General features: G+C 42.5%; 1 protein-coding gene across 4 annotated transcripts in view; it reads right to left on the bottom strand.

The window, feature by feature from the left end:
- Positions 1-342: 342 nt before the first annotated feature.
- The window catches only part of AGO1 (argonaute RISC component 1), a 36,904-nt gene continuing 11,618 nt past the window's right edge, over positions 343-25,628 (bottom strand). The window contains exons 9-19 of one of the 4 annotated variants that reach the window (XM_030325231.1): positions 21,821-21,940; positions 21,319-21,450; positions 21,057-21,190; positions 17,797-17,981; positions 11,085-11,244; positions 10,783-10,903; positions 9,580-9,774; positions 7,790-7,924; positions 7,103-7,204; positions 6,575-6,774; positions 343-6,340 (exon numbers count right to left, since the gene is read on the bottom strand). In XM_030325231.1, the coding sequence (XP_030181091.1) occupies positions 6,232-6,340; positions 6,575-6,774; positions 7,103-7,204; positions 7,790-7,924; positions 9,580-9,774; positions 10,783-10,903; positions 11,085-11,244; positions 17,797-17,981; positions 21,057-21,190; positions 21,319-21,450; positions 21,821-21,940 (1,593 nt within the window). In that variant the 3' untranslated portion in view covers positions 343-6,231. The remainder of the gene's footprint in view (positions 6,341-6,574; positions 6,775-7,102; positions 7,205-7,789; positions 7,925-9,579; positions 9,775-10,782; positions 10,904-11,084; positions 11,245-17,796; positions 17,982-21,056; positions 21,191-21,318; positions 21,451-21,820; positions 21,941-25,628) is intronic. The other 3 variants (XM_030325233.1, XM_030325232.1, XM_030325234.1) reach the window with 3 other exon arrangements.

The raw sequence follows: 25,628 nt of genomic DNA, 5'->3' as shown, positions 1-25,628 counted from the left end.
AATCACCAAGTTGGGACGAGAGTAAGAAAGATGATGGTAATCTGGTTAAGTTTCTGCTTACCTGAAGAGTCAGGAATGCTGAGTCCATCCTGTGCACTCAATATCACTTCTTGACTCCCCCCTCTGTACTCACAAACCAAAAATTTCTAGATCATTTCAATTCTATTCACAAATATTGATCCCTAGATATATATTCTATGGCCTTGAGATGACAAAAAAATGAACAGAATGTAGTTTCTGCTCCTAAGAGTTCATAGGCTCTGGAGAAAGCAAGTCATGAAAATAAATAGAGCAAGCTGCTAAGTGCTATCGAGTGCACTGGAACACCATCTATGACACTGGTTAGGAACAAAATTAGGTTTGTTTATTTTATTCTTTTACAAGTAACTCCTGAGGACAGGAGGAAGCTGGAGGTGGAAGTGGTGGTTGTGATGAACAACTCGAAGTCCTAGACTTAGCTTTATTTAAATTAGGTTTTTCCAATGCTCATTTTCAAGAAATACTGAATGACCATATAGTTATAAGATCCCAAAGAAGATGGGGTGGAGGATGATAAACTGAGTAGAAAAAAAATACCTCCTCCTCACTGCAGCAGTTCATGTTGTTGATTATGCCCTTCTTGGATCCTATTCCATTCTCTTTTTTCTCCTACCTCATTAAGTAAAAAATATACAAGGTATCTACTAGTGATTTGACTGTCTTCTTAGGTTCAGCTTCCTGTCTTCATCCTTTAAATTGTGTTTCCAGAACTGGATACTATGTTTTTCTCGCTCTTTTTCTAAGCTATTTTGTTTATTCCTATGGCTTTACCTACCATATATAGGAGTATGAATCCCATTATCTACAACTACAGTTTTATAGTCTTCCCTGAGCACCAAAATATAAGTGTTTACTGGAAACCTTAAAATTGTTGCCTCATGGGAACCTCCAAACTCCATCTATACAAGGCTAACTGTCTTCACAAAATTCACCACCTTCCATCTAGTCTCCCTTCTCCCCTAGTCTTGGTTAGAAGAATGTCCCGATATACTCATTGCTCAAGCAGAAACCTGAGCATTAGTGTCTATTCCTCTTTCACCATCTATTGAGTCCTATTAATTCTTTCTGAGTGTCTCTCAAAAATCTTCCCTTTCCTATCTTCACTGGTGTATAGCCTTATAGCCTTGTTTCAGTCCTTCATCATTTCTCTCCTGTACCAGGGAACCATTTGGCCACTCATACCCACCCACCACCACCAAACTTTAAGCTCCTTAAGGAGAGAGACATGGTTTTCCTCCTTTTTGAATTATGTTTGCCATCTCCCCTAACAACACTGCTGGACACAGTGCTTTACATGGTTTGTTGAATGAAGAATAAATGGAGGCCTTGTGACGTATGATTACATACAATCTGCAGTTTCAATACTCTGGTGTTTTTTATCCATTTTCCTCTAGAAGTAATGGTTCTGCTCTTATAACAATCTATTACTCTAACCTAAAATCTATCACATATAATTAATCCCAACAGTTTGCTTTGCTAATGGGGGTGGGGGAAAAGAGAGAGAGAGACCGCACTTTAGAAATAGAAGCCACTGTTGTCTTTATAAAACACAGAATTGTGCTGCTGCTGTTGCTTGCTTTAGAAGGAACTGTACATTACAGCTGCTGGGATAATTTTACAATGGACTGGACAAGGTACAGCTCAAAGCAGGACACAAACACAAGTCTCAAAGGGAAACAAATGCAAACAAGTACACAGCTGTGGGGCTTCAGGGACATTTCCCCATCCATGCTGGACTTGAGAGGGATAAAAAGTTTAGAAACTAAAGTGAAACCCAGAGTAGTCACACATGCCCACCAGATGGCTGCTAAGTGCAACATCACACACCAATCAGGTTGGACTGTGCACAGGAAAGTCATTTCATTATTCCTTATTGCTACTACACCAGGGGACTCAGTGCATTCGACACATTGTCTTTACTTGCACAATCCTTGGAGAGTTTCCTATTTTCCTTTTTAAAGAAGGAACTTTGCCCTCCCCACCTTATTCTGTTTTGTTTTGAGCCCATTACCTCCACTCCCTTTCTTAGGCTCCCAAACAGCAGCCGGAGGTTCTAAATCAGTAGGAATAGAGTAAGGGGAGAGCACCAACCTAGCCTCTCTCCCTGCCCAGGGAGAAGGCAAGTCCTAATAAAAGGAGGGGGTGGGGGGAGGGAAGAGAAAACCAGAGAATCCCTTCTCCCCAATCTGCTTAGAAGGCTAAATAGGAAAGAGTGCCCTGCATATCCCTGCCATGATCAGACGTTAAGAAGGAAGGCATCCCAGCTACCATCCTAGATTGGCCTAGGCCCAGTAAATATAAAAAATAACTTCCCCCAATGTAGTTTCCAAAACTGCATTTTGGCTAGTTTGAGAGGACTTTCCACCCTGAAAGGGAAGGAACTTTCCATTCTTCTTTGTTACACACGATGCCAGGTTTAAAACACTGCCTCGCCAGCCTTGTAGACAGATAACCCATGGGCCAGCTAAGAAGTCAAAATGTCCCCTTGGCTGCCCATCCTGAGTGTCAGCCTCATTTACTGAATTCTGGACAAAAAAAAGAAAAAAGAAAAACACCCCAAACTATCCAAGAACATTGTTGTTTAGCCAAACAGGAGGCCACAGAGGAGCTATCTAGTACATGGGAACCAGGAGCTTTTTAGGGAGGTTTCACGCTTTTAGATACTTTCTTCTTCAACATTATTCTAAGCCTAAATTCCCATGAACAACAACAGCTCCAGGCTTATCCTGAGTTCAGCAGTAGCACCTCAACCCTCAATGGGTCAGACTGGACTAGAAAAATGATCAACGAACAGTGCTCTTTCCCATCTTTTATCCAAATTCTCTCCATTCTCTTCCCATCACTCTCTTCTTTCCCTATGTCCATCCCCCTAACCCTCCAACCCTGGAAACCAAGTAGCTCAACTCTAGGATGTCTTCAGAAAAGGGAGGTCCCATGTAGAGAGAAATGGAACCAGATCCAGAAAAAGCAATGAGAGAAACCTACTCCAAGGAGTGGACACGTGTGGAAGTTATCAGAAGCCCCCTGATTTCATGCCAGGTAGGCATGCCTGCTGAGTAACTTTGATGGCAGTCCAGCCCAGAGAGGACATTACTGGGCTTGGGGAACAGATTCTTGGTCGTCTGTAGCCAAGAAGCTAAGCCTGACTGTGCTAGCTAACAGTGGGATTATCGTAGCCATGCAGAGAATTCATCATCACATAGGCAGGCAGGCCAGCAAACAAGCTTAGTGAATTGAAAAAGGGAAAAGGATCCCAAGGAAAGAGAAAAGTAGAAAAGAGAGGCAAAACAGTAAAACGAAGGAAGCAAGAGACCTGTCCAAGAGGATGAGGCTGGGGTCCCCCAACACTTCCTCAGAGCATAAGTAAGAAGCACCACTTAAACCAAATCCAAGAAAGCCAAAGCTTGTTGCTAACACCACTTCTCAATCTGCATGCACCATCTTTCAAACAAGAATAATCATCAAGGTCAAAGTATTTTTCAAGTCTCAAAGATTAAAAAAAAAAAAAAAATTCAGAGCAAGAGGTTATTTTCTTGCCATCGCCCAAATTGCTTCTCTTGCTTTTTTATTTCTTGAACAGCATGTGCAATGCCAAAGGGCTAAAAAATGCATTGCAAGCCCCAGCTCAAAACCCAAATGGAGAGAGTGAGGCAAAGAGAGAAAAAGGAGAGAACATAAACTTGTTGCTGAGAGTAGGTGGCTACCACCAGCTCCCTATGGATATTTGCAAATGCTGGTGAATGACTGGACCCTCCAGGAACAGTGCCCTGATCCCAGCCCCAAAATGCACCCAAGAAGAGAACATGCAGAGCCCATTGTCCCAAGAGAGCTCCCCTCCCCAAAGGGTGACTGAACACGAAGTAGACAGTATATGAAGGCGATGGACAGGGCAGATGGAGTGTTGGCATCACTCTCTTTAGGCACTTGTGTAAGGAATGTAGGCTCTCCAGTGAGCTGCCTCCTCCCAGAGCCCTCCATTCTGTTCTTCAGCTGGGCTGTGCCCATGGGGCATCCCATACTGTAGCCAGTAGGAAAGAAGTAAAGGAGGAGTTACTCAACAGTCCTGATGCCTTCTCCATAATCAATGTTTGTGCTACGTTTTGTGAAGTTGCTGAACAAAGTAGCCAACCAGAACAGAACCTGGGATAGACTGTTTTGCATAGCAAATCTGGGTCTGTACAAGGGCTGCTGGGGAGGGGAAATGGTAGCTCTAAGCGCACAGGCCTGGATCCAGACCAGCCTCCAAGCCTGAGCTAGGTCTAAAGTGTCATGGCTTCATCACCAGATTGGGGTAAACCCAAACTCAGGCTCCTTAAAGAGGAACTTCCACACTGAAGCTGCAACTCCTCATCCCAAGCAGTGGGACAGGAAAAAATTAACAGTTAAGGAAAGAGGGGGCCTTGCCTCAAGGCCAGTAGGCACCAAGCTAGAAACCCCCTACTTTTCCAGTTCTGCAAGACAGCCAAACCCAACCTCTATCCAGGGAGACAAAAAACAAAAAACAAAACAAAACAAAGGCCCACGCCACCCACTCACATGCCCTAGTGGGAAACCGGGAAAAATTCATTTGTGTAAACAGAAGCAATAGGGAGCAGCAAAATCCCCCAGCCTGTCCACAGGACACACTGGAATCTGTGATGAGCCAAAGTGTCAGAGGACCAGAGAAAGGAAAGATGCAACTTGCAGGAAAGAGTGCAGGGCAGTGCAGAAGAGGGAGCCTATAGCAAGAAAAAGATATTATCTGCACAGGGGAAGGATGGAGCCTGAGCCCCACCTTAGGGAGATAACCATCCCCTACCTAGCCAGGCCAAAGAACAAGTCAGGTACATAGTTCCTTCTGATGGCTCAATGTTTCTGGGATGTAAACTTATTGGGCATGGGAGGGATTTCCAGATTTTGGCAATAGACTCAAGTTATGGTATAAAAATAACATTTAGTTTTTGCTCTTTTTTTCTTATTTTAGACCTAAAGATCATTTGTTATAAGACACCCCAGTTAAGAAATATTGAAACATAAGCAACTTGACCATCAGGGGAAAAAAGAAGCCAAGAGTGAGAAATGCTGTGAAAGGAACTCCAGATCCAGGCAGGTGGGGAAACCGGGGGGACAGGAAGAACAGGAGGTGTAAATGGAAAGGCCAGGGGCCAGTCATCTCAGCAGCTCCAAGACTTGTCATGTCTGAAAGTGCAAATGTCAATGGATTTTAACCATCTTGAGGTTGTGGTCTTTTTAAAAGCTTAATGAATATGGAAGTCAATTCCTTCGAATGCAAAATAGCTGGCGCTCTGGTTGGAGGCTTGTTGGGTTAGGGGTATTTCTTCCCCACCTACCTCCTCTCCCACCCCCACCCTATCCCCCCCAAAGAAAGGTACAAAAGGTTGCAGTTCTGCAGCATTACCGTTACAGGGAAGGCACTGGTTACCCACCAGTAGGCGGAAGGAAGACAGGGTCGTGTCACTTCAGAGCTAAGTGCCATAGTGCCTTAAGTCTTACTAGGGGCTGGATGTCTGTCAGGGAGGAGGTGTAAGGTGGGGTAGAAAAAGTGGAGAGAAAGGAATAATGGAAAGGGGGTGGCAGCTGGGGGAGGAGCAACCAAAACCATTAGCATTAAAAATCTTCCTACAAACTGGATTTTCAACCCATTAAAACATCTAGTATTCTAAAATATTGATCTGGGTCTGGTTTCGTTTTTCCTCTTAAACAAATCTAGACCTTTTCTGATTAAGGCTCCTAAAAAATCCTTCCCTCCTCCCACCCACTTTTTTAAGCCCCTCACTCTCCCATCTAAAGTATCAAACCCAAACCTACCAGCTTTTGTCCGCGGGGCTGCAGAGCCGACCTTACCAAGCTGTCAGGCATGAGTCTTTAGCACTGTGAGTCACAAGAGACACCTGTGTGTATGGCGGGCACCAGTGCTGCCCCTCTTGGTCCAGTGGGGTCAGGGCCAGATGTGACAAGATGGGTGAGGGGTGGGGGTCATGAGGTGGACATCAGAAATTTCTGGCTGGTGGTCTGGCTTACTGGCCCTGTCCCCCACCCTTTCGCCCCCTTCGTAGAAAGAAGGAAACAAGGCCTTCTGAGCTCCTCCCTACCCTCCCTCCTCCTCCTCCTTGCTTCCTCTGGATTTGGGCGGCACAGCTCTTGGGGCTTGGAAAGCTTTCTTCTATCCAGTGAGGTAACAGCGTTCTGCCTTCAAGCGAAGTACATGGTGCGCAGAGTATCCTGGTGAACCTGCACGGCTTTGGCCAGGGCCTGGGGGTCCCGCCCATTGCTCTGCCCCGATATGTGGCTCCCCTCTCCACTGAAAAGCAAAAATGAAACAAGTCCTTCCTGGTGCACTGAGCTACTGCTAATCCATTCCCCCAGGTACCAATTCCCATACCACCTTATGAGAAAACCCCAACCCAGATCTGGGCAGAAGAGCCCAAGGACGTCAAATTGTACAATATTCGTTTCCTTCTGCCCAAGGAATGTTGAGAGGGTCTGGTACCCGAGGCTGAAGCAAATGGGAAGCCAGCTTGATCCCAGGCCTCACCTGTCATGCTCCTTGTCCACTAGGTGGTATCGTGCCCGGAAAGCCACCAGTCGGGCATAGTAGGCAGGTGCTGGGATAGAGACGGAGCGTGTGCATCGTACATAAGTGTGGCACAGCTGGTATGTCAAGATCTGGAGCTCGTCCGCTGTGAAACGGTTGTCATCCCAAAGGACATAGTAATGGGATGGTCGGCTGGTACCCTGGGAAGATAGGAAGGTGAGGGGCCCCAGACTGGGCAGAGGGGACAGCCAATGCTAAGGAACAGGATCACTGTTACAAGTGTAGTTGGGTTGGAAGATCCACTCAGGAATAGGCAGACACAAAGCCACCTATGTCATAAAATACCCTTGTTATGGGCAACCTGCCTAAGACATTCAAAACGTACTTCTGTTCAAGTATGCTAAAGGCTTATTAAGAGAATAATCCTGTTCTGAATGCCACTCAGTGATGACTGATATATTCTACAGGCAGTGGGAATAATCAATTCATCTTTGACCCACTGGAAACCCCAGGACATAGCCCGACTACCTGGATGCCTGCGTGGCTGCAAAGATAGAAGTCAAACTCAAATGGGTGGGTGATGTTGGTGTCCACAGTTGTCCCAGCTGGGATGTTACCACTCTTCCCAATCTGTACAGAGAAAAGACAACCAAGATCCCAAGATCTGCTTGGCCCTAAGAAGGGTTCTGACTCAATCCTACTCTGGTTCCACCAAAATCTCTGTTCCCAGAGGGTACTAGATCTTAAAATAATGGACTTCTCCTGTCACACAGACCTGTGGTTAAGTGCTGGTTTCACCATTTATAAGCTGTGTGATCTCAGCAAGTCATTTAACTTTTCTGAGGTTAAACTCCAGCTAATAATGGTACCTAACTCACAGGGCTGCTGTGAGGAAGACACCTTTGTGCAATGTCTGGCATATAGGACAAGTTCAATGAATGGTAGTTCCCTTTCCTTTCTCTGGGAGCTGGTCTATATAGGGTCTATAGGCCAGAAAGCTAGAAAGAGGAAGAGAAAGTATAAGGGAAGGAGGGGAGAAAGAGAGAAAAAAGGGAAGAAAGTGGCAGAGGAAGGACAAGAGCCCTAGGGGGAAAGGGCCAGGGAGGATAGACAGACCAAGGACTAAATCCCCAGATTTATCTCAAGGCCTTCTTCCACATTAAGAGAAGGGAGACAGGACAAGGGTATGGATGGTTTCCTCAATTTCTCACTCACTCGCTCATTCTTGTCAGCACAAAAAAGGCGGGTGTGATGGCGTTTCTGCACCACAATATAAGTGATCCCAGGCTGGTAGTCCTTTTCCAGTTTGATGCAGGCATCACGAATGGCCAGCAGCTCATAGTGGAGGATCTAGGCACAGGGTAAGGAGAGAGACAAAGAGACATACAGCTCCTCTTGAGTCACATTTTTCTGAACTAAGTGGTTGCCATTTGTAATATGGCTTTTTGCTCAGCTTCCCTTTATAAGCTAACACCCAACCATTAGTAAGGACAGCCTCTTCCTGCCAAAATCAGCCTTATCCTCAGTTCACCTGATATGCTGCTATAAAGCCTTGGCTGGGAGGCTTGGTATCAGCAGAGAATACTCACCTGGTTCCTATGCATAAAGAGACCTAATGTCAAGACACAGAAACAAAGTACACAAACATCACTATAATCACAATGCCCAAAGTAAGGTAAATTTCAGGTTTAGAAGGATAAAAGGAATTCCCCTGTGAGCTCCAAGAACAGAGCTGAGACCATCAGAGAAGAGCAGACACACAGTTCAGGAATTGGTACAGATGTAGTAGATGAATTCAGTCCTACAAAGAAGAAAATGGACTAGCTAAAGAAGGTAAACAACCATATGCAATAGTTGCCTTGTGGCCTTAGATGTCAGGTCATGATCCCGTCCGTGGTTCTTGAGTTCGAGCCCCACATCGGGCTCCATGCTGACAGTGCAGAGCCTACTTGGGATTCTCTCTCTTTCTGCCCTTCCCCGACTTGCATGCACTCTCTGTCTCTCTGTCTCAAAATAAATAAACTTAGGGGGAAAAAAAGCTTTAAAAAAAGAAAATCTAGTAGGGGCTTCATAACTGCTGACTGCTTTACTAAGCAGTTTGAATTTTAACCCAAGGCTAGGTGAAGCCACTAGATGTTCCTGAACAGAGAAATGATAGGAAAAATTTGTCTGCTATTTTAGGGAACACTGGATGACTTAGAGAAAATTGAGCATAATAGTTAAGAGCACAGACTCTGGAATCAAGGACCAATTTGTCTGAATTCCAGTTCCATCACTGTTTAGCTTGGCTGACATTGAAGAAATGATTTAACATTTCCGAGCCTCAAGTTTCATCTGTCAAATGGGATAATAATTATTCTTATTTCATAGAATTATTCTAGACATTAAACAGAACACATATGAAGTGCTTACTACAATTCATAGTATGTAAGTGGTACCCAATAAATGACAGTTGTATTACTATTAAACGGTAGTCAAGGAGACCAGTTCATTATACTACTCTAAACAAGAGAATATGAAGGCTTGGCAGGGAGAAATAGAAGGAACATTATGAAGGTCAACAGCAGTGGTTGTCAAAGTGTGGCCTCTAGACCAGCAGCATCGCCTACCTAGGAATTTGTCAGAACTACAAATTCTAGGAACCATCCTAGACTCACTGAATAGGAAATTCTTAGAGCCCTGCAAACTACTGTAACAAGCCCTTCAGGTAATCTTCACACATGCTAAAGTTCTGAGAACTACCAGTCTAAAGAATCAGACTTCAACATGAACCAACTAGTATACAGGCACTGAGGGTCTTCTGTTAAAAGAAAGGTCTATAGATGCTTGTACATACCACCTCTCAGTTGTGATCTCTGCTCCCAAGCCTATTGCCAATAAGCAAAGCTCTCAAAGAAGTAGCCCCTCCTGATGCCAATAGCCTAAAAAACACACCAGTGCTCTCTGCACCCATTAGGCCCTCTGGCCCCAACATGAAGGTTTTCACCACCTACTTTGGACCCTACCTGGGGGAGCTGGCCTTCAGGAACCCCATCTCGGTAGAAGATAATGCGGGTAGGCTTGAAACGGGTGGACTTGTAGAACTGGATGAGCAGCTCACGCACCATGTAGGATAAGTCTTCAATGATCTCTTGCCGGGGTCGCTGCACCCGCACAGTAGCACAGTAACGGCTGGGGTGGGCGTCCATACTACCTACCACCTAACAATCAAAGAGGCAGGATCAGCTCCCAGAACCTCCACTCTCCCAATACTGTCAGGACATAGATTTGGAGAAATGTTCTTAGCAAAAACAAAACAAAACAAAACAATGCAATCAAATTGTAGGTTTTGGATTCAATGAGTCCTGATTTCAATCTCCATCTGATCTTTTTCCTCCTCTCGAATGGAGATAAGAATGCTACCTGCTTACAGTGTTACTGTGGTACACATAAAACACCTTGCATAGAACCCACAGTAAGTTCTTACCCCTTGCAGGGGAGCATGTGAAGGCACTACTAGCTCAAAGAGTGGCCTCAATGAGCCATAAGTTTGTCCTTTTCTCAATTCAAGTGTGAATCTACCCAGGAACTGTGGTGAAGAGTGTTCTTGCAGGAGGTACAAACAATATCATTTTCAAAGTGGGTAGGGGCCAGAGCCTAGGATGGATGACCACAAGGAAAACAACAATAAGCACATTATAGGATTTCCCTGCATTTACTGAGATTATCCCAATCTGCCTAGAGAAACTTGAGAGTTGAGGAAAGAGAAGTGGGAAGGTAAGCCTGATCCCTCTAGCAATTTGTAATTCCCTGCTCCAGGGACAGGGAGCAAAGAAGTCGGGAGAGGGACTAGAAAACCATCTAATCTATTAGAAGGATCAGGGGTAGGGATAGGAAAGAGGAAAGGACAATCCCAGCAACTAAGTAACCACCTTAAAAAGGATCTCAGAGAAGAGACATGGTCTTTCCCACATCCCCAAAGTGGGCATGGAGAGAGAGAGAAATTTGAACACAGAGCAAGAGTGATGTAGACTAGGCAAAGTCTCTGGCCACCACCTACACTCCCACTGCTTTCTCTGAAAAACAGATACCATACAGAGTTAGTTTTATGAAGATACCAAGGGAGTGGTTAATGGGGATGATCAGCTGAAAAAAAGTTCTTCTGAAGGGTCAAGCATAAGAGCTGAGGGAAGGAGATTATATGTAGTCTTCAGAGCTAAGATGAGAACCTTAAGAAGAAGCTGGAGAGTATCACTCACTGCTGTGATAGAAGGTTTTTTCCCATCCCCTGCTGGGGGGTGTGTAACATCTGCTCCCAGGAATATCACTGGCTGTTGAAAGACGGCAGAGCTAAACAAAGAAGAGAAAACAAATAGTGAGGAGTTGAGTCTTCTCCTGGCACCATCTAGCACTCATTTTGGTCACCTCTCCTTTGTGTCTGATTGATTCTCCCTGGCCAGGGTCCTATCTCTTTGTCAGTCCCCACCATGATACCTTGCTTGGCAAGGCAAGTGGGCAATAGAGTTCATACCGCTGGTGTGGGACTAGGATGTTGTTAATGCCACCAAGTTTGACATTGATCTTCAGGCAGAGGTTGGACAGGGTCTGAGGCGAGGTCTTGACCACATTCTTCACTTGCACACACTGTGTAGCCATTCCCAAGAGTGTATCTCCAACACGTTTCACTTCAGCTATGAGCAGGGAGAGAAGTGATTAGTGCATTCAACAAATATTTACTGAATGCTGATTAGATGTCAGGCAGTATATGAGGTGGTAGGAACACAATGATAACCAGAAACACATAGGGTCACTAATCAGAGGTTACTTTCTAGTGACTAATCTTAAGTCATGAAAAGTAAAATGATCAATGCTACAACAGAAAACTTCATGAAGCTATGAGAGCATTTAATAGCAGGCAATAACCCAGTCAGGAAAGGATTAAGTAAGTAATGATTGAAATGAAACCTAAAGATAGAAAAGGACTTAGAAGAGAGGCGGAGTGGGGCACCTGGGTGGCTCAGTTGGTTAAGTGTCCGACTTCAGCACAGATCATGATCTCGTGGTTTGAGCCCTATGTCAGGCTCTGTGCTGACAGCTTGGAGCTTGAAGCCTGCTTTGGATTCTATGTCTCCCTCTCTCTCTGCCCCTCCCCACTAGCACTCTGTCTCTCTCTCTCTCAAAAATGAACATTAAAAATTAAAAACAAAAAACAAAAAGAGAGAGAGGCAGAGTTGGGAGAGAACATTCCAGGCAGAGGCAACACCATCCAAAAATTCACTCTAAGAGATATGTTTGAGAAATTGAAAGGCCAACGAAACTAAAAAGGAGACCAAACGAACCATGGTATAAGAGAAACAATGTGGTCATTAGACTGATCTAGCAAGAAATGAGGGTAGCGTGTACTAAGACAGCTGCTTAGATGGAAAGAAACTGATTTCAAGAGATATTTAAGGGACTCAGTGATGATATATGTGAGCAAGGAAAAAGAATTTTTATGGTTAACTTCAAGTTTCTAGCTTTTGTAATAATTTTGAGATAGTTTGAGTTTGAAGTGCTTTTGGTCATCCCAGTGGTATCAACTAGACAAATGAGAATAGTAGTTGAAAGCTCAACAGTCTGAAAGGAGATGCAAATTTGTCAGCTGTTCAGGTACAGGCAGTAATTGAAGGCATGATCTTGATGAGATCATCAAGGAAGAGAACAGATGAAAAGAGGGCTTAGACCTGAATCTTGAGGAACTCTCAATATTTGCAGAACGTTTAAGAAGATGAGTCTGCAAAGGAGAAGCATACAGAGAACTAGGAGGAACACAGTGTTGTATCATGAGTGCCAAGGGGAGAGAGTATTTCAAAAAGGAGCAAGTGTTCAACAAAGTCAATGCTACTAAAGATCAAGTAAAATAAGGACCAGAAACGCCCTTTGGATTGACATTGGTAATGCATAAAGGCAAAAACTATTTAGGTGTTACAAAGTACCAAGGAGGAGATGTGGGATCAATGAAGGATTTAGCATGTTTTCAATGAGAGAGACTGAGCATGTTTAAAAAGCTAAAATGATCATTTCCACTGTTAAGAGAGATGGAGTAGTTAGTGGCAAACCAGTGCTTCTGCAGAGAACATTCAGAAAAGCCAGACAAAATACAGAAATCCTCTTCTGAAGGCAGCAGAGAGGTGCTCAGACAAGAACTGAAGGGCAAAAACTCCAGAGAGGAACAGAATCTCACCAAGGTGAGCTGTCTTCTGCAACTGCTTTTACCCTGGGTACATTTGCTGATTCTAGGTATGGACAGGAGGCTGAGATTCTAGGCTTTGCACCAGCAGAGGAACCGCTGCCAAGAGATGAAGAAAGCAAGAGTTTCTGAAGGAGATAGACCAGTTCTATATGTGAAAGGTTAAAATCATATATATATATATATATATATATATATATATATAAAATACATATTATATAATATTTATATATATATAATTTTTTTAAAGAAAACATAGACCATTATTTTATGATCTTGGGATTTCTTAAACAGAATGCAGAAAGTACTAGCCATAAAGAAAAAATATTACACAAATTGAACTACATTAAAATTTTAAATTTCTGTTCAACAAAAGACTCCATTAAGAAAGCAAAAAGACAAGCCACAAAGCACAGAAGATATGTATAATGCACATACGTATTAAGTAAAGGAATTATAAAGAACATCTATTAATCAGTAAGAAAAAAGTAGTTAAGGCAAAGGAAAAAAAGGGAAAGACTTGAGCAGGCACTTTACAAAGGAGGCTACTGAAATAGCCAATAGACATATAAAAAGATATCCAACTTTATCAATCATCAGAGAAATCAAATTAAAAGCACAACACAATTATTATGGAATACCACAAAAACGGCTAAAATGAAAGAGAGAATACCAATTTGGGTAAGGATATAAAATATCTAGAAGTCTCATACACTGCTGGTTTAAGTGTAAAGCGTACACTTCCCTCTTTGAGTGCTTGGGTGGCTCAGCTGGCTGAGCATCTGACTCTTGATTTTGGCTCAGGTCATGATCTCATGGTTGTGGGATCAAGCCCCATGTCTTTCTGCACTGGGCAAAAAGCCTGCTTAGGATTCTGTCTCTCTCCCTCTGCCCCTCCTCTGCTTGTGCACTCTCAAAAAAAAAAAAAAAAAAAAATTATATATATATATATAAATCCCTCCTAGATACACACCCAATCGAAATGGGTATATATGTTCAAAGGATATGTACAAGAATGTTCACTGAGGCATTATTTATAATAGTAAAAACTGGAAACAATGCAAATATGTCCACTGACAGTAGAATGGATAAATACATGTAAACTGTATTTTACTCAATATGATGGAAAAACTGCAACAAACTACAACAAACATGTTGAATCTCACAAACATAATAGTGAGTAAAAGCCAGACACCAAAAAGTACATAATAAACAATTCATTTCTATAAAGTTCAAAAACTGTCAAAACTAATCCATGATATTAGAAGCCAGAAAAGCGATTACCACTAATGGGGAGTTGTAGTGACCAGCAGCCTGAGGTTATAGTAATGTTTTGTTTCCCAAACTGGGTACTGGTTACCCTGGTGTGACATTTTGTCAAAATTCAGTGAACTGAACTCTTAAGATTTCTATATGTATACTACAATAAAAAGTTTACGTTTAAAAAAAAGGCAATAGTATCAATTTAGTGGAAAGTATGGAGTTGAAAATGCTAAGGACAGGTTGAGATACAGTACCAGATCAGAACGGGGCAAATGTCACACTGTCCTTCTATATTCTTAGGGCAGGCACAATGCAACTGACCTTGCTTTGGCCTCCAGGGAGGGAAGGTAGGGGTCTTTAGAAGAATCTAACTGCTCTTCTCATCTGCTGGCTTAATTCCTAGACAATTGGCTAAGTTGTCCAAGTGGTATAATCAAGAAACAGTATGTAAGTAGAAGAAGCCCAAAATCCTAATCAAGTCTGAGACTGGACAGAGGTATAACATTACTGAGCCCAGGGTGGGGAAAATTCTCTGAGTAAGCACTGACCTCCCCAAGCATGCTATACTACATTATACTACTTTCCAAGCAAAACAAATACTGGATTCTCCCCTTTGCTGGAGGGAACCAGAAATGTGGATAATTACTCAAGGCAGTTCTCCTAAAAAATATCCTTATTTTGCATCCAAGGGCCATCAATTTAATGGCCAAGAGAGACTTGGATTGAAGATCAACCAACTTCACTACATAAGCAATTATTAAGTATCATGTCAATGGAAGGTTCCACCTTATATGTGCAGAGGAAAGAAGGTTTCAGAGCAAAATAAGATCTACCCTATGCTCAAAATAATATCAAGGTAGGTAGTAACTGATCAGCAGCCTGATACAATTTCCAGAAAGATTTATCTTCTAGGTAGGATAAGAGATGGCTTCCGGGAATAAGTATATTTATTAATAACTTTATTTTTGTGAGGAAGAGTGAGAGAGACAGAGAGACAGAGAGAGCACGCACACGTGGGGAAAGGGGCAGAGAGAGAGGGAGACACAGAATCCAAAGCAGGCTTCAGGCTCTAAGCTGTCAGCGCAGAGCCCGATGTGGGGCTTCAACCGTGAAATCATGACCTGAGCCGAGGTCAGATGCTTAACCAACTGAGCCGCCCAGGTGCCCCTGGAATAAATACATTTAAACTGGGACTTGAAGGATAGAGAGAATTTTAAGGGCAACATGGGGAATAAGAAGAGTAATTAGATATTTTAGACAAAGGCAAATGAGGTAAGCAAAACCAGAGAATAGAAAGCACAGGCAAGAAATGAGCATCTACAGTATCTACAGTGTGGTAAGCACTGTTACATGTTGCTTTATCGTTTATTTATTTTTGAGAGAGAGAGAGAGAGAGAGAGAGAGAGAGAGAGTGCACGCACAAACAGGGGAGGAGAAAACAGAGAATCCAAAGCAGTTTCTGCACTGTTAGCACAGAGTCCGACCAGGCACTTGAACCCACAACTGTTGAGATCATGACCTGAGCTGAAATCAAGAGTCGGACACTTAACCAATTGAGCCATACATGCTGCTTTTTTTTTTTTTTTTTTTTTTTTTTTTTATTAAATTTTTTTTTTTTCAACGTTTATTTATTTTTGGGACAGAGAGAGACAGAGCATAAACGGGGGAGGGGCAGAGAGAGAGGGAAACACAGAATTGGAAACAGGCTCCAGGCTCTGAGCCATCAGCCCAGAGCCCGATGCGGGGCTCGAACTCACGGACCGCGAGATCGTGACCTGGCTGAAGTCGGACGCTTAACCGACTGCGCCACCCAGGCGCCCCTACATGCTGCTTTTTATATAATTAATTCATGAGGCTCAGAAAGGTTAGGTAATTTGCCTATATCAGTAAACTGGCATCACCAGGATTAAAATCTATTTCAAATTCTATCTAATTCCAGAAAAAGTGATCATTCCAGTATGTGTGGCAAAGGGAACAATACAAGATAAAGCTGAAAAGTTAAACATAGATCAGGACCCTGAAAAATTTTTATTTTGTGAATTTGAGCCAATGAAGGTTTTTTTAGGAGTAGAGTCACAAAAGGTCTCATCAAGTAACCTATTCAAGAAAGACTTAAGAAGAGGGGCACGTGGGTGGCTAAGTCAGTTAAGTGCCCAACTTCGGCTCAGGTCACAATCTCACAGTTTGTGGGTTCAAGCCCCGCATGAGGCTCTGTGCTTACAGCTAGGATCCTGGAGCCTGCTTCGTATTCTGTGTCTCCCCCTCTCTCTGCCCCTACTTGTGCTCTCTTTCTCTCTCTGCTCCTACCCCACTTGTGCTCCTTCTCAAAGATAAATAAACAAACATTTAAATGAAAAAAGAAAAAGGAGAAATGTTAAAATTAAGTTGAAAAGTATGGGTGGAGACCAGAGAATGTATCTTAAAACTGTAAAAAAGAACACTGGAGATGAAGCAACGAGAAGACAGACTGCCTCCAGAATTTGGATAAAGGTACTCAGAAGCAATTATGATGCCAAACACAGAAGAAGTAAAGATAAGAGCTTACTAATAAAGACAGGAGAAGATACTAAAGACATGGTCCACCAAAACACATTACAAGAGGAGACAATATATCCATTTTATTCACCAACGCATTTAGGACCTAGCACAGTATTTCTCACACATAGTAGGTAATCAATAAACTCCTATAGAAGGGAAAAAGGTCAAAAGCAACAAATGAGAGACAGAGGTAAAGGATTGGATCAAGATTTTAATAATACATGATAGCATATAATAATAGGTGATGATTTAAGCAACTGAAATAAATGAAAATTTCACTAGAATGTAAAGACAGAGAAGGCAGGATACAGAAATCTGGAAAATACCAGGCATATCTGGTAATGACAAAAGTAATTCGAGAGAGACAGGAGAAAATATCAGAAGTCAAGAGAAGTGAGAAAGGTCACAGATAGCTTTCTGCAAGGGAAGTTTAGGAGAAAGTTAGAAGACAGATGAAAGACGCAAAGGAGTAAGTAGCTGGTGAGGAAATGGCCTAGAAAATGTAGAGAACACATTCAAAAGGTATGATGAAGAAAATCAAGAAAATAGGAAGACAAAAGCTAAAGGAGATGGCATGATTGTGGTAATGTGCTCTTGGGTGGGGAAACTGAAGAAGTTGGAGGGTTAAAGGGTATGAAGTCCCAAAAGTAGCAGGATGAGATAGGAATAAGCGCATACAAGGGTTGAACAAGGTAAGAGGAGGAACAGCTCTTCCTTTGAAACTGGAGACGTGGAGGGAAAAGAGAGTAAAAGAACTGTGCCAGAGTTATATATTGTCACCCCTCTCCTTAAAAGTGGGAGAGAAGAAAGCTTCTCAGAAAGTCCAAGTCATTCCCAGGCAACAGACCACTTACAGAGCCACCACAAATTCCACTTGAGTGTGCTTTACGATGTCCTGGTAGACAACACACTCCTAGGAACAGGAGTCTGGACTGACCCATTTCTCTATCTGGCCCAGCTTTGCCTGGCATAAAGACCAGAACCCAGAGGATCCCAGTAAATGTTACTGGGATGGAGTGTGAGCAGGTAAGCAGGACCTGGGATGATTCAATGGCTCATATAGGCTGATATTTCTCCTATAAAAGGAATAATGACATTAAGGAAGAACTCTGGCTAGATCAAAGAACCCACACTGAGTCCTCCCTGGGAGCCTCCAGGGAGCTACCCTGAGAAGAGTCCTATCTTCATTATCACTGTCCCCAGAGAACTGTACCATACACTGGCGTCTTCCCTGGCAGGATGACGATAATGAGCTGCAGCCCTGAGTAGGTGTTCTTGAGATGCCGGAACATGGGCTCCACGCTGTCTGCCCCCTGCGCATATTTGCAGAAGCAAGGCTGGCCCTGGATGGGCATCCCTGCATCCTTGGAAATCTTCCGCAGCTGGTCTGTGAAGTTCCTGCAGCACAAGTATGATCATGACAGGAGGCAGTGAGTCCCACTTTAATACCTCTGAATAAATGCCTCCATCTTAGGTACCTAGCACTATGATAACCACTGAGAGATTCTGAGATAAATGAGATATGATCACAGCCAGTGTAAAAAACACATTTGTAGTTGAGTAGGACAAAACCAAGCTTGCTAAGTATTTAATGGTGCAAACAGAGAGCCAAGGGAGCCCAGAGAAAGAATCTGTGGGAATTGAGTCTCCACCTTGTCCCAATCAGCAATTGATTCCTGTGCACTAAGTCCATAGCAATAGGCAAATGCCCAAGAGAAAGGCTTCTGCTCATATTAAAAGAAGCTCCAACAGTGATCACAGCACAGGAGGTGCTCAGTAAAAATGAATTCCCTCCTCCCCTACTGATTCTTTGAGACCTAAGAGCAAATAATTAAACAAGCTTCTTTTCTTTGGCTTTAGGGCTTTGCCCTACGAAAGGAAGAAAGGGTACATGTGTAGTAGATTTTAAAAAATCTAACTACATAAATACAGTAACAAATTGAAATGGGTAGCAGGAAATTTAACTTGTGAAAATCCTACATTCAGATTAAAAGCAATATACAAGTAGACAATAAAAGGAATTGTTTAGGGGACATTATATACCATACAAATAGCAATACGATAGATTCAAAAGTCTATATAGTAAGAAAATAAATATTTTTTAACATATTTAGTAAACACACACACAAAATAAATACAGTATGATACTATTATATAAAATTTAAAAGCATATATATATAGGTTTACAAAATATATAAATTAGATAGGAAGGTCATGATAGTTCATGACAGTGGCTACATCAGAAGGCAGGAATGGAACTAGGATTGAGGATATAAAGGAACATCAAATTTAATAAGTCAAATTTAGTAAGTGGGTCTCTACTTCAAAGAAAGTGGTATTCCCAATCTTCTCTCTACCACCAGATCACACTTGGTATATTGTGTCCTGTGCTGGGGACCACGATGTGTTTAAAGAAGTCTAGAATGGAGAAGGTCTTGAAATCCTGTCCTAAAAGTGATATAGCTGAGGTAACAAGACTTCTTTAGCCAGAAGTAAAATGCTGAGGGTTGACCCTAGGACACCCTCATCCATCCCCAATTACCAATTTATACACCTCCATAGCCACCTCTTCTCCCTCTGTCTCAGTAGAAAGGATGCCTTTTCCTGTACTCTGGGGATCCCATCCCTCATACACAGTTAGGAACTTTGCTCTATTTCCTTTCTAGATTCTCAGAGTTCTGTCTTTAGCTTCTGTTCACTATTTACATTTTCCCTGGACAATCTCATCCACTGCCATACCTTCAGACTCCCAGATTTTAATCTTTAGCCTAGAACCAAACATCCAACTAGGTACCACTGACGCAGGTATACAAGCCATATTCTTACCCCTTGCATCTGAGGATACTGAGAGAATGGGATGTCTGATGAACTGACTCCCAATTCCAAGATTCTAGGTTTATTAGTTTCTGTACCCCAAAATATCCAAAACAATGGATTGTTTCTCGAACTGGACATGGGAATAAGAGAGAAGCACACAAAAGCATTTATCTTCCAATAAGGTGACACAAAGGCAGAGAGCTGGGAGCCTTTCCAATATTGCTGTGGGCCAACTCTCCAATGTTAGGCCGAGGCTAGGAATGGCTTGACCCAAATGGTGCTAAAGTCCCAAAAACCCAGGAAAGGAGACAAGAGGAACTCATTTAAAAGAAACTGTAAGTATGATGGTAGTAGTCGTGCATCTGTGAGAGCAGAGGGGAGAAGGACAGGCAGGGCAGCCAGAGTCCCCACATTCATCAGGTGCTATTGTAACTAATTCTCATTAAAATCCCAAAGCCAGCTGAACCTGCCAGGGAACAAAGCTCTATCATCCTTGTCAATAACGAAAGTGGTCAGCTCCACCAGCTCTTCCTCCGCCTAGGAGTGCACTGACCCTATTCTGGACGCAGAGTGAATAAGAAGGCACTGCTTCAAAAGAATGCAGGCACTAATCAACTGTACACTTTAAATGGGTTAATTTTGTGGTATTTGAAATACCGCATTAATAATAAGACTGCAGGGGGAGTGCCTGGGTGGCTCAGTCGGTTAAGAGTCCAACTTTGGCTCAGGTCATGATCTCACAGTTGGTGAGTTCAAGCCCCACATCAGGCTCTGTGCTGACAGTTCAGAAAGCTTTGAATTCTGTGTCTCCCTCTCTCTCTCTTTCCCTTCCCCACTTGTGTTCTGTCCCTCTCACTCTCAAAAATAAATAATAAAACATTAAAAAAATAATAATAATTATAATAAGACTGCAGGGAAAAGTCAGTTACTTCTTTACTATTTACTCATTCACCCAAGACCATTACTCCCCTAAAATGTTCCTTTAAACCATTTGGCTGTATCATTTTCTTCATTGCTGTCATCTATTCCTAGTCTCTCAGCCACAGGTAGCTAAGAGGCCCTTACAACTCATGTTCATCTAATTCAGGTCACTTGGACTTGAATGAAAAAATTGTATGTATAGGAGAGAATAGCTCAGAGAACCAGATGAGCTTTTGTTTCCAATGAGGAATAGAAACTTAGAAACCTCAGATCTAATTTGATCCCAACTCTGACACTTTCTTGATATGCAAACCTTGTACAAGATACTCTTTGAGCCTCAGTTTCCTAAAAATGGAAATACCACCACCTACTCACTGTGAAGATGAAATGAGAGAACATAAAATTAGGTATGGTGCTGGTACAACACTATGGTCATCACTACTATTATTTACTACCAATGTTAATAATTATAACAATAAAATAATTCAGGCCCCCCTCAGGAGATTCATGCCCTGAAATCATCTCTGACACAGATACAGCTCTTCATCAAGACTTCTGACCGCAGATGGACAGAAAAGGAGCAGGTAAAAGTTTGAGCCAGAAAGAACAGGGAAGCAGGGTCAAAAGTCAGAAAGAAGAGACTACAGAACAAATCTTGGCTCTTTGTGGGTAGGGGAAGGTAGGCAGCTCTAAGGTCCTTCCCACCCTTCCACCCATACACCCAACCCTCCTTACTTGAGCACCTCTTCTCGACACTGCTTTTGGGGTGCGAAGCAGGCGATGGCCCAGACTTTGATCTCAATCCCATTGTAGAATTGTTTTCCCCGCATGTCCCAGACACCCTGATTAGGTGTGGCAATGGCCCGGTTCTGGGGATAGGCAGAGGGGGCGTCCAGGTGAGCCTCAGTAGAGCCAGGTGAGTAGGGGAACAAAAGCCCCTGGAAACATAACCCAACTCCCCCCACCATATGCCCCAGAGATGTTGTCTGGCCCTGACCCTGCTCACCCGGCCGCCGTACTGCAAGATGGGCGCCGGCAGCACTCGCCCTGTCACCTCCGTCATGTCATCCTTCACTTTGATCCCAAATTCCTGGATGTAGGGATCTAGATTGTAGCTGGCATTCTTCATCTGTAAGACAAAAGAAGGGGATCTCAGGGGAGCAGCAGCTTGGCAATACTGCTCACCCTCTGGGTCCCAAGGAGAAAGCCCTGAAGAGCAGCTGGGGCTGGCAAGTAATAGCCCTAAAAAAGGGGGGAAAGTGGAAAATGAAGTAAGTGGGAGTGGATAACACAGGGAAGTAATACAGGAGGGAAAAAGAAATAGGAAGCCAAGTAGCTACAGGGTCAAGAAACAAGAGCAGTCCTATGGAATCCCAGGCAAGAAATCCAGACTTGTGTTCTCCTGAGGATCCTGCCAAGGCAGAAAAGCATCTATGCTACCAGGGGCCCCAATGACTGAGCAACCAAGCATACATTTATTTCTCTGCAGCCCTACTGACCAGGCGGCTAATCTCCTCCTGTCTGTCTGGGGCCGACCTAGCTGTAGCCTTTATCATGGTCGAAGTCTGGTTGTCGGTCAACTTCTTAATGCAGCGCTGCCCAGCCACAATGTTACAGACCTGAGGAAACGAGAAGGACAGGTAGCTCTGGCTTGAGTACAGTCCACCCTGTACCCAGAGCCCCACAATAAGGGAAGAGACCTTGGCTGTCAGCCCTGGGAAGGGGACTGCAAAATCCCCTGTGCAGAGATAGGTAAGTTAGAAAATATCCACTTGCAATACAAAGGCAATATAGCCACTTTGTCATTAAGAGGTTGGGATCCAGAGCCAGATCTGGGCCCAGGTCTCATGTTAATTGGGGAGAACAGAAACAAACTCATAGGGCTGTTTGGAGACTAAATAAAATAAAGCACTTAAAGGACTGAGTACAATTCTGGAACACATTAAACACTCAGTAAACTCTAGCATAAATTATTATTTACCAAATGACCCAGTAAACAGCTCTTCTGCATACTAAAAAACTCAATATACACAAACTGGATTCTTAAGGTAATAGACAGCTCTCCAATGGTGACAAGCAGTCAGTTGCTCCCCTGCAACTCACCAGGAAAACTAGAAATGATTCTTAATGCTTGAGCCCCAGCCTATAGATGATCACTGAGCCCTGGACTACAGAAATCACTGTCTCAGTTGGCTGACAGCATCCTCTGTTGGTGTGAGGAATATCCTGTCATGTGTTCCTCTGTTTGAGGCCCAAGAGAACACAGTGGAGATCAGAAAAGACTTTCTAGCAATGTGAAAGACTTCCATTCCCCAATATAGTATATTCAGGATGCCATTGAACAGGAAGCCTTTTTGGAGAGTAGAGAGAGCCAGCAGGTTGGGAAGATTTGAATCTGAAGCCCAGCTTTGCCATTTCTAGGTGATATTACCTTGGGCAGGTCTCTTAACTACTCTGAGACTATGCTTCTTTAATTTCAGTCATGGGAGAAAGCATTAGCTATCTATGGGGGTTGTTGTGAGGATTCAGACAAAATGAAATATATAACTTGTTCCTACAGGGCCAACACTATGTAAGTGCTGGTTTTCCTTCTAATTTCCAAACTTCATGCCGAACAATGATAGGGAAACGCAGAACAAAGTCACCTGCCTTTAAATTCCATATCCCAAAGAATACACAAATTAGTCAATTCAATTAATAAAAATCCAGAATTGTCAAAAATTACGAGGTTGCTCTCTTAAAAGCACCTTAAAGTTGTAGCATTCTTGATTGATGATTTCAGCTACAGAATCAACACTAGGAAAAGACTAAAGCAAGGATGTGGAGAAATTGAAACTCTTGTGCATTGCTGGTGGAATGTAAAATGGTACAGCCACTGTAGAAAACAGTATGGGGATTCCTCAAAAAATTAAACACAGAATTACCATGATTCAGTAAATCCACTTCTGAGTATATACTCAAGAAAAGTGAAAGCAGAGACTAGAATGAATACTGTACACATATAATCATAGCAGCATTATTCATAACAGCTAAACAAGTAGAAACAACCTAAGTGTCCATCAATGAATGAATGCATTTTTTTTAAAGTGGTATATACATAGAATATTATTCAGCCTTCAAAAGGAGGAAAATTCTGACACATGCTACAGTATAATGAACCTTGAAGACATTATGCTAAGTGAATATGCCAGTCAAAAGAAAGCCATATATAATTCCATTCATATGAAATGTCCATAATAGACAAATGCACAAAGACAGAAATAGATTAGTGGTTACTAGGGGCTGGTTGGTAGAGAGTAGGAATGTAAGTGACTGCTAATGGGTATGGGTTTTCTTCTGGGGATGATGAAAATGTTTTACAATCAGATAATGATGATGGTTATACAACTCTGAATATACTAAAAACCACTGAATTGTACATTTGAAGAGGGTAAATTTTATGGCATATGGATTATATTTCAATAAAGTTATTCTTAAAAAAATCCCACCTGGCTATAAAAGCCTACATAATAAGACCCTGTACCTCTCTCTGAAATCATCCCCTACTACTTTTCCCCTCATATACCATACGCCAGCCACTATGGCCTTCTCTCTATTTCTCAAAAAATCCAAGTTCCCTGCTGCTTTAGAGCCTTTGTACTTATTATTTACCTCCTGCCTGAAAGGTTCTTCCCTCAGGTTATTACGAGGTTGGTTCTATCTCATAGTTTAGGACTCAAATGTCTCCTACAAAAGGACCTCCCTGAGTACAATGACTAAAGTGGCTCTCCAACCCCCTCCTCCTTTACCTCTATCCCCTTAATCTGTTTTATTATTCTTATACCACTTACCACCATCTGAAACTATCTTATTTATCAATTTATTGTCTATCTCCCCCTTCTAGAACGTAAGCTCCGTGACAGCAGGGACCTTGTCTGTCTTGTTAATCTCTACATTCCCGGCACCTAAAAGAGCATATGACACACGGTAGGAGCTCAATAAATATTTGTTAAATAAACAAACAACAAGAATAAAAATATACATTATATAAATTCTTCCCCTTGGAAACTAATGTTTCAACAAAGTAATGTTAATTTGCTGACAATATATTTAACATAATTTAGCTTACAGTAGATAGCCTAAGCTGGGATTGTCCCTGAAGACTCTTGTTTACACCTCAAAAGAACATACTGCCTTCCTCTCACTTTCCAGGTATCATCAGCTATTAACTAAAGTCAGAGTTCTTGGGTTTTGGGATCACATCGCTTCTCAGCCTAATTCCCTCTGGCTAGTTCTAAAATCCTAGGGGCTCCTGGGTGGTTCAGTCAGTTAAGCATCTGACTTTGGCTCAGGTCATGATCTTGCAGTTCACGGCTTTGAGCCCTGCATCAGGCTCTGTGCTGACAGCTCAGAGCTTGCAGCCTTCTCTGAATTGTGTCTCCCTCTCTCTCTGCCTTTCCCTCATTTGCACTCTGTCTCTGTCTCTCAAAAATGAAATCAACATAAAAAAAAATTTTTTTTTTAATCCTAGAAGCTCACAGAAGGCTTGAGCTTTGGTCCCAGCTATCTGACTCCTGCTATGGGAACAGAGTAAGATGTCATTCTAGGTTAGTGCTTCTCCAATTTGAATGTTCATGAGTCCTCTTTGGATTCTGTTAAGACAGATTTTGATTCAATAGTTCTAGGTGGAACCTAAGATTCTGCATTTCAAACAAGCTCCTACCCAGGTAATATCTATGCTATTGGTCTACAGACCACATTTTGGGTAGCACTAGACTAAACAATGAAGTAGTCAGCAATAATTTCTCCAAAGACATTTTGGCTAGTGTGTGTATACCAAATCAAATACAGCCCAATGACTCTGCATTTGTATTCTATGGCTTAAATAGCATTACTATTCTTTAATTGCAGGATTTCAAAGGTCTGAAGCATAAAAATACGATCAATCTTGGGACTAAAACTTTTTCAAAAGGACACATTGATCATCACATTGATAACATGAATAGAATTCACATTATAGGTAATACCTATCTCCATTTTCTGCAAAATAAGGTATACTTACATCTCTAGGTCATTTAGGATCCCCAGCTCCAGACACGGTAAGAGAAATTAAAAGGACATGAATGTGGGTATCTGAAATATCTGTCCTGAATGAACTAATTATTTATTAAATAGTAAACACAGCTTTTACCTCTGCCTGGCAGTCCTGAAAGAACATGAGAGCAGGATGAGGGATAATGAAAGAACGTAGCAGGTAAGAATGGGGCCTACATTTCACAGAATGACCTCATACCTCTCAGAATGTCAATTTTCCTAACTTCAAAATGA

This window comes from Lynx canadensis, chromosome C1, assembly GCF_007474595.2.
Source record: "Lynx canadensis isolate LIC74 chromosome C1, mLynCan4.pri.v2, whole genome shotgun sequence".
Classification (NCBI taxonomy): Eukaryota; Metazoa; Chordata; class Mammalia; order Carnivora; family Felidae; genus Lynx; species Lynx canadensis.
This window is presented reverse-complemented; position numbering and strand designations above follow the sequence as displayed.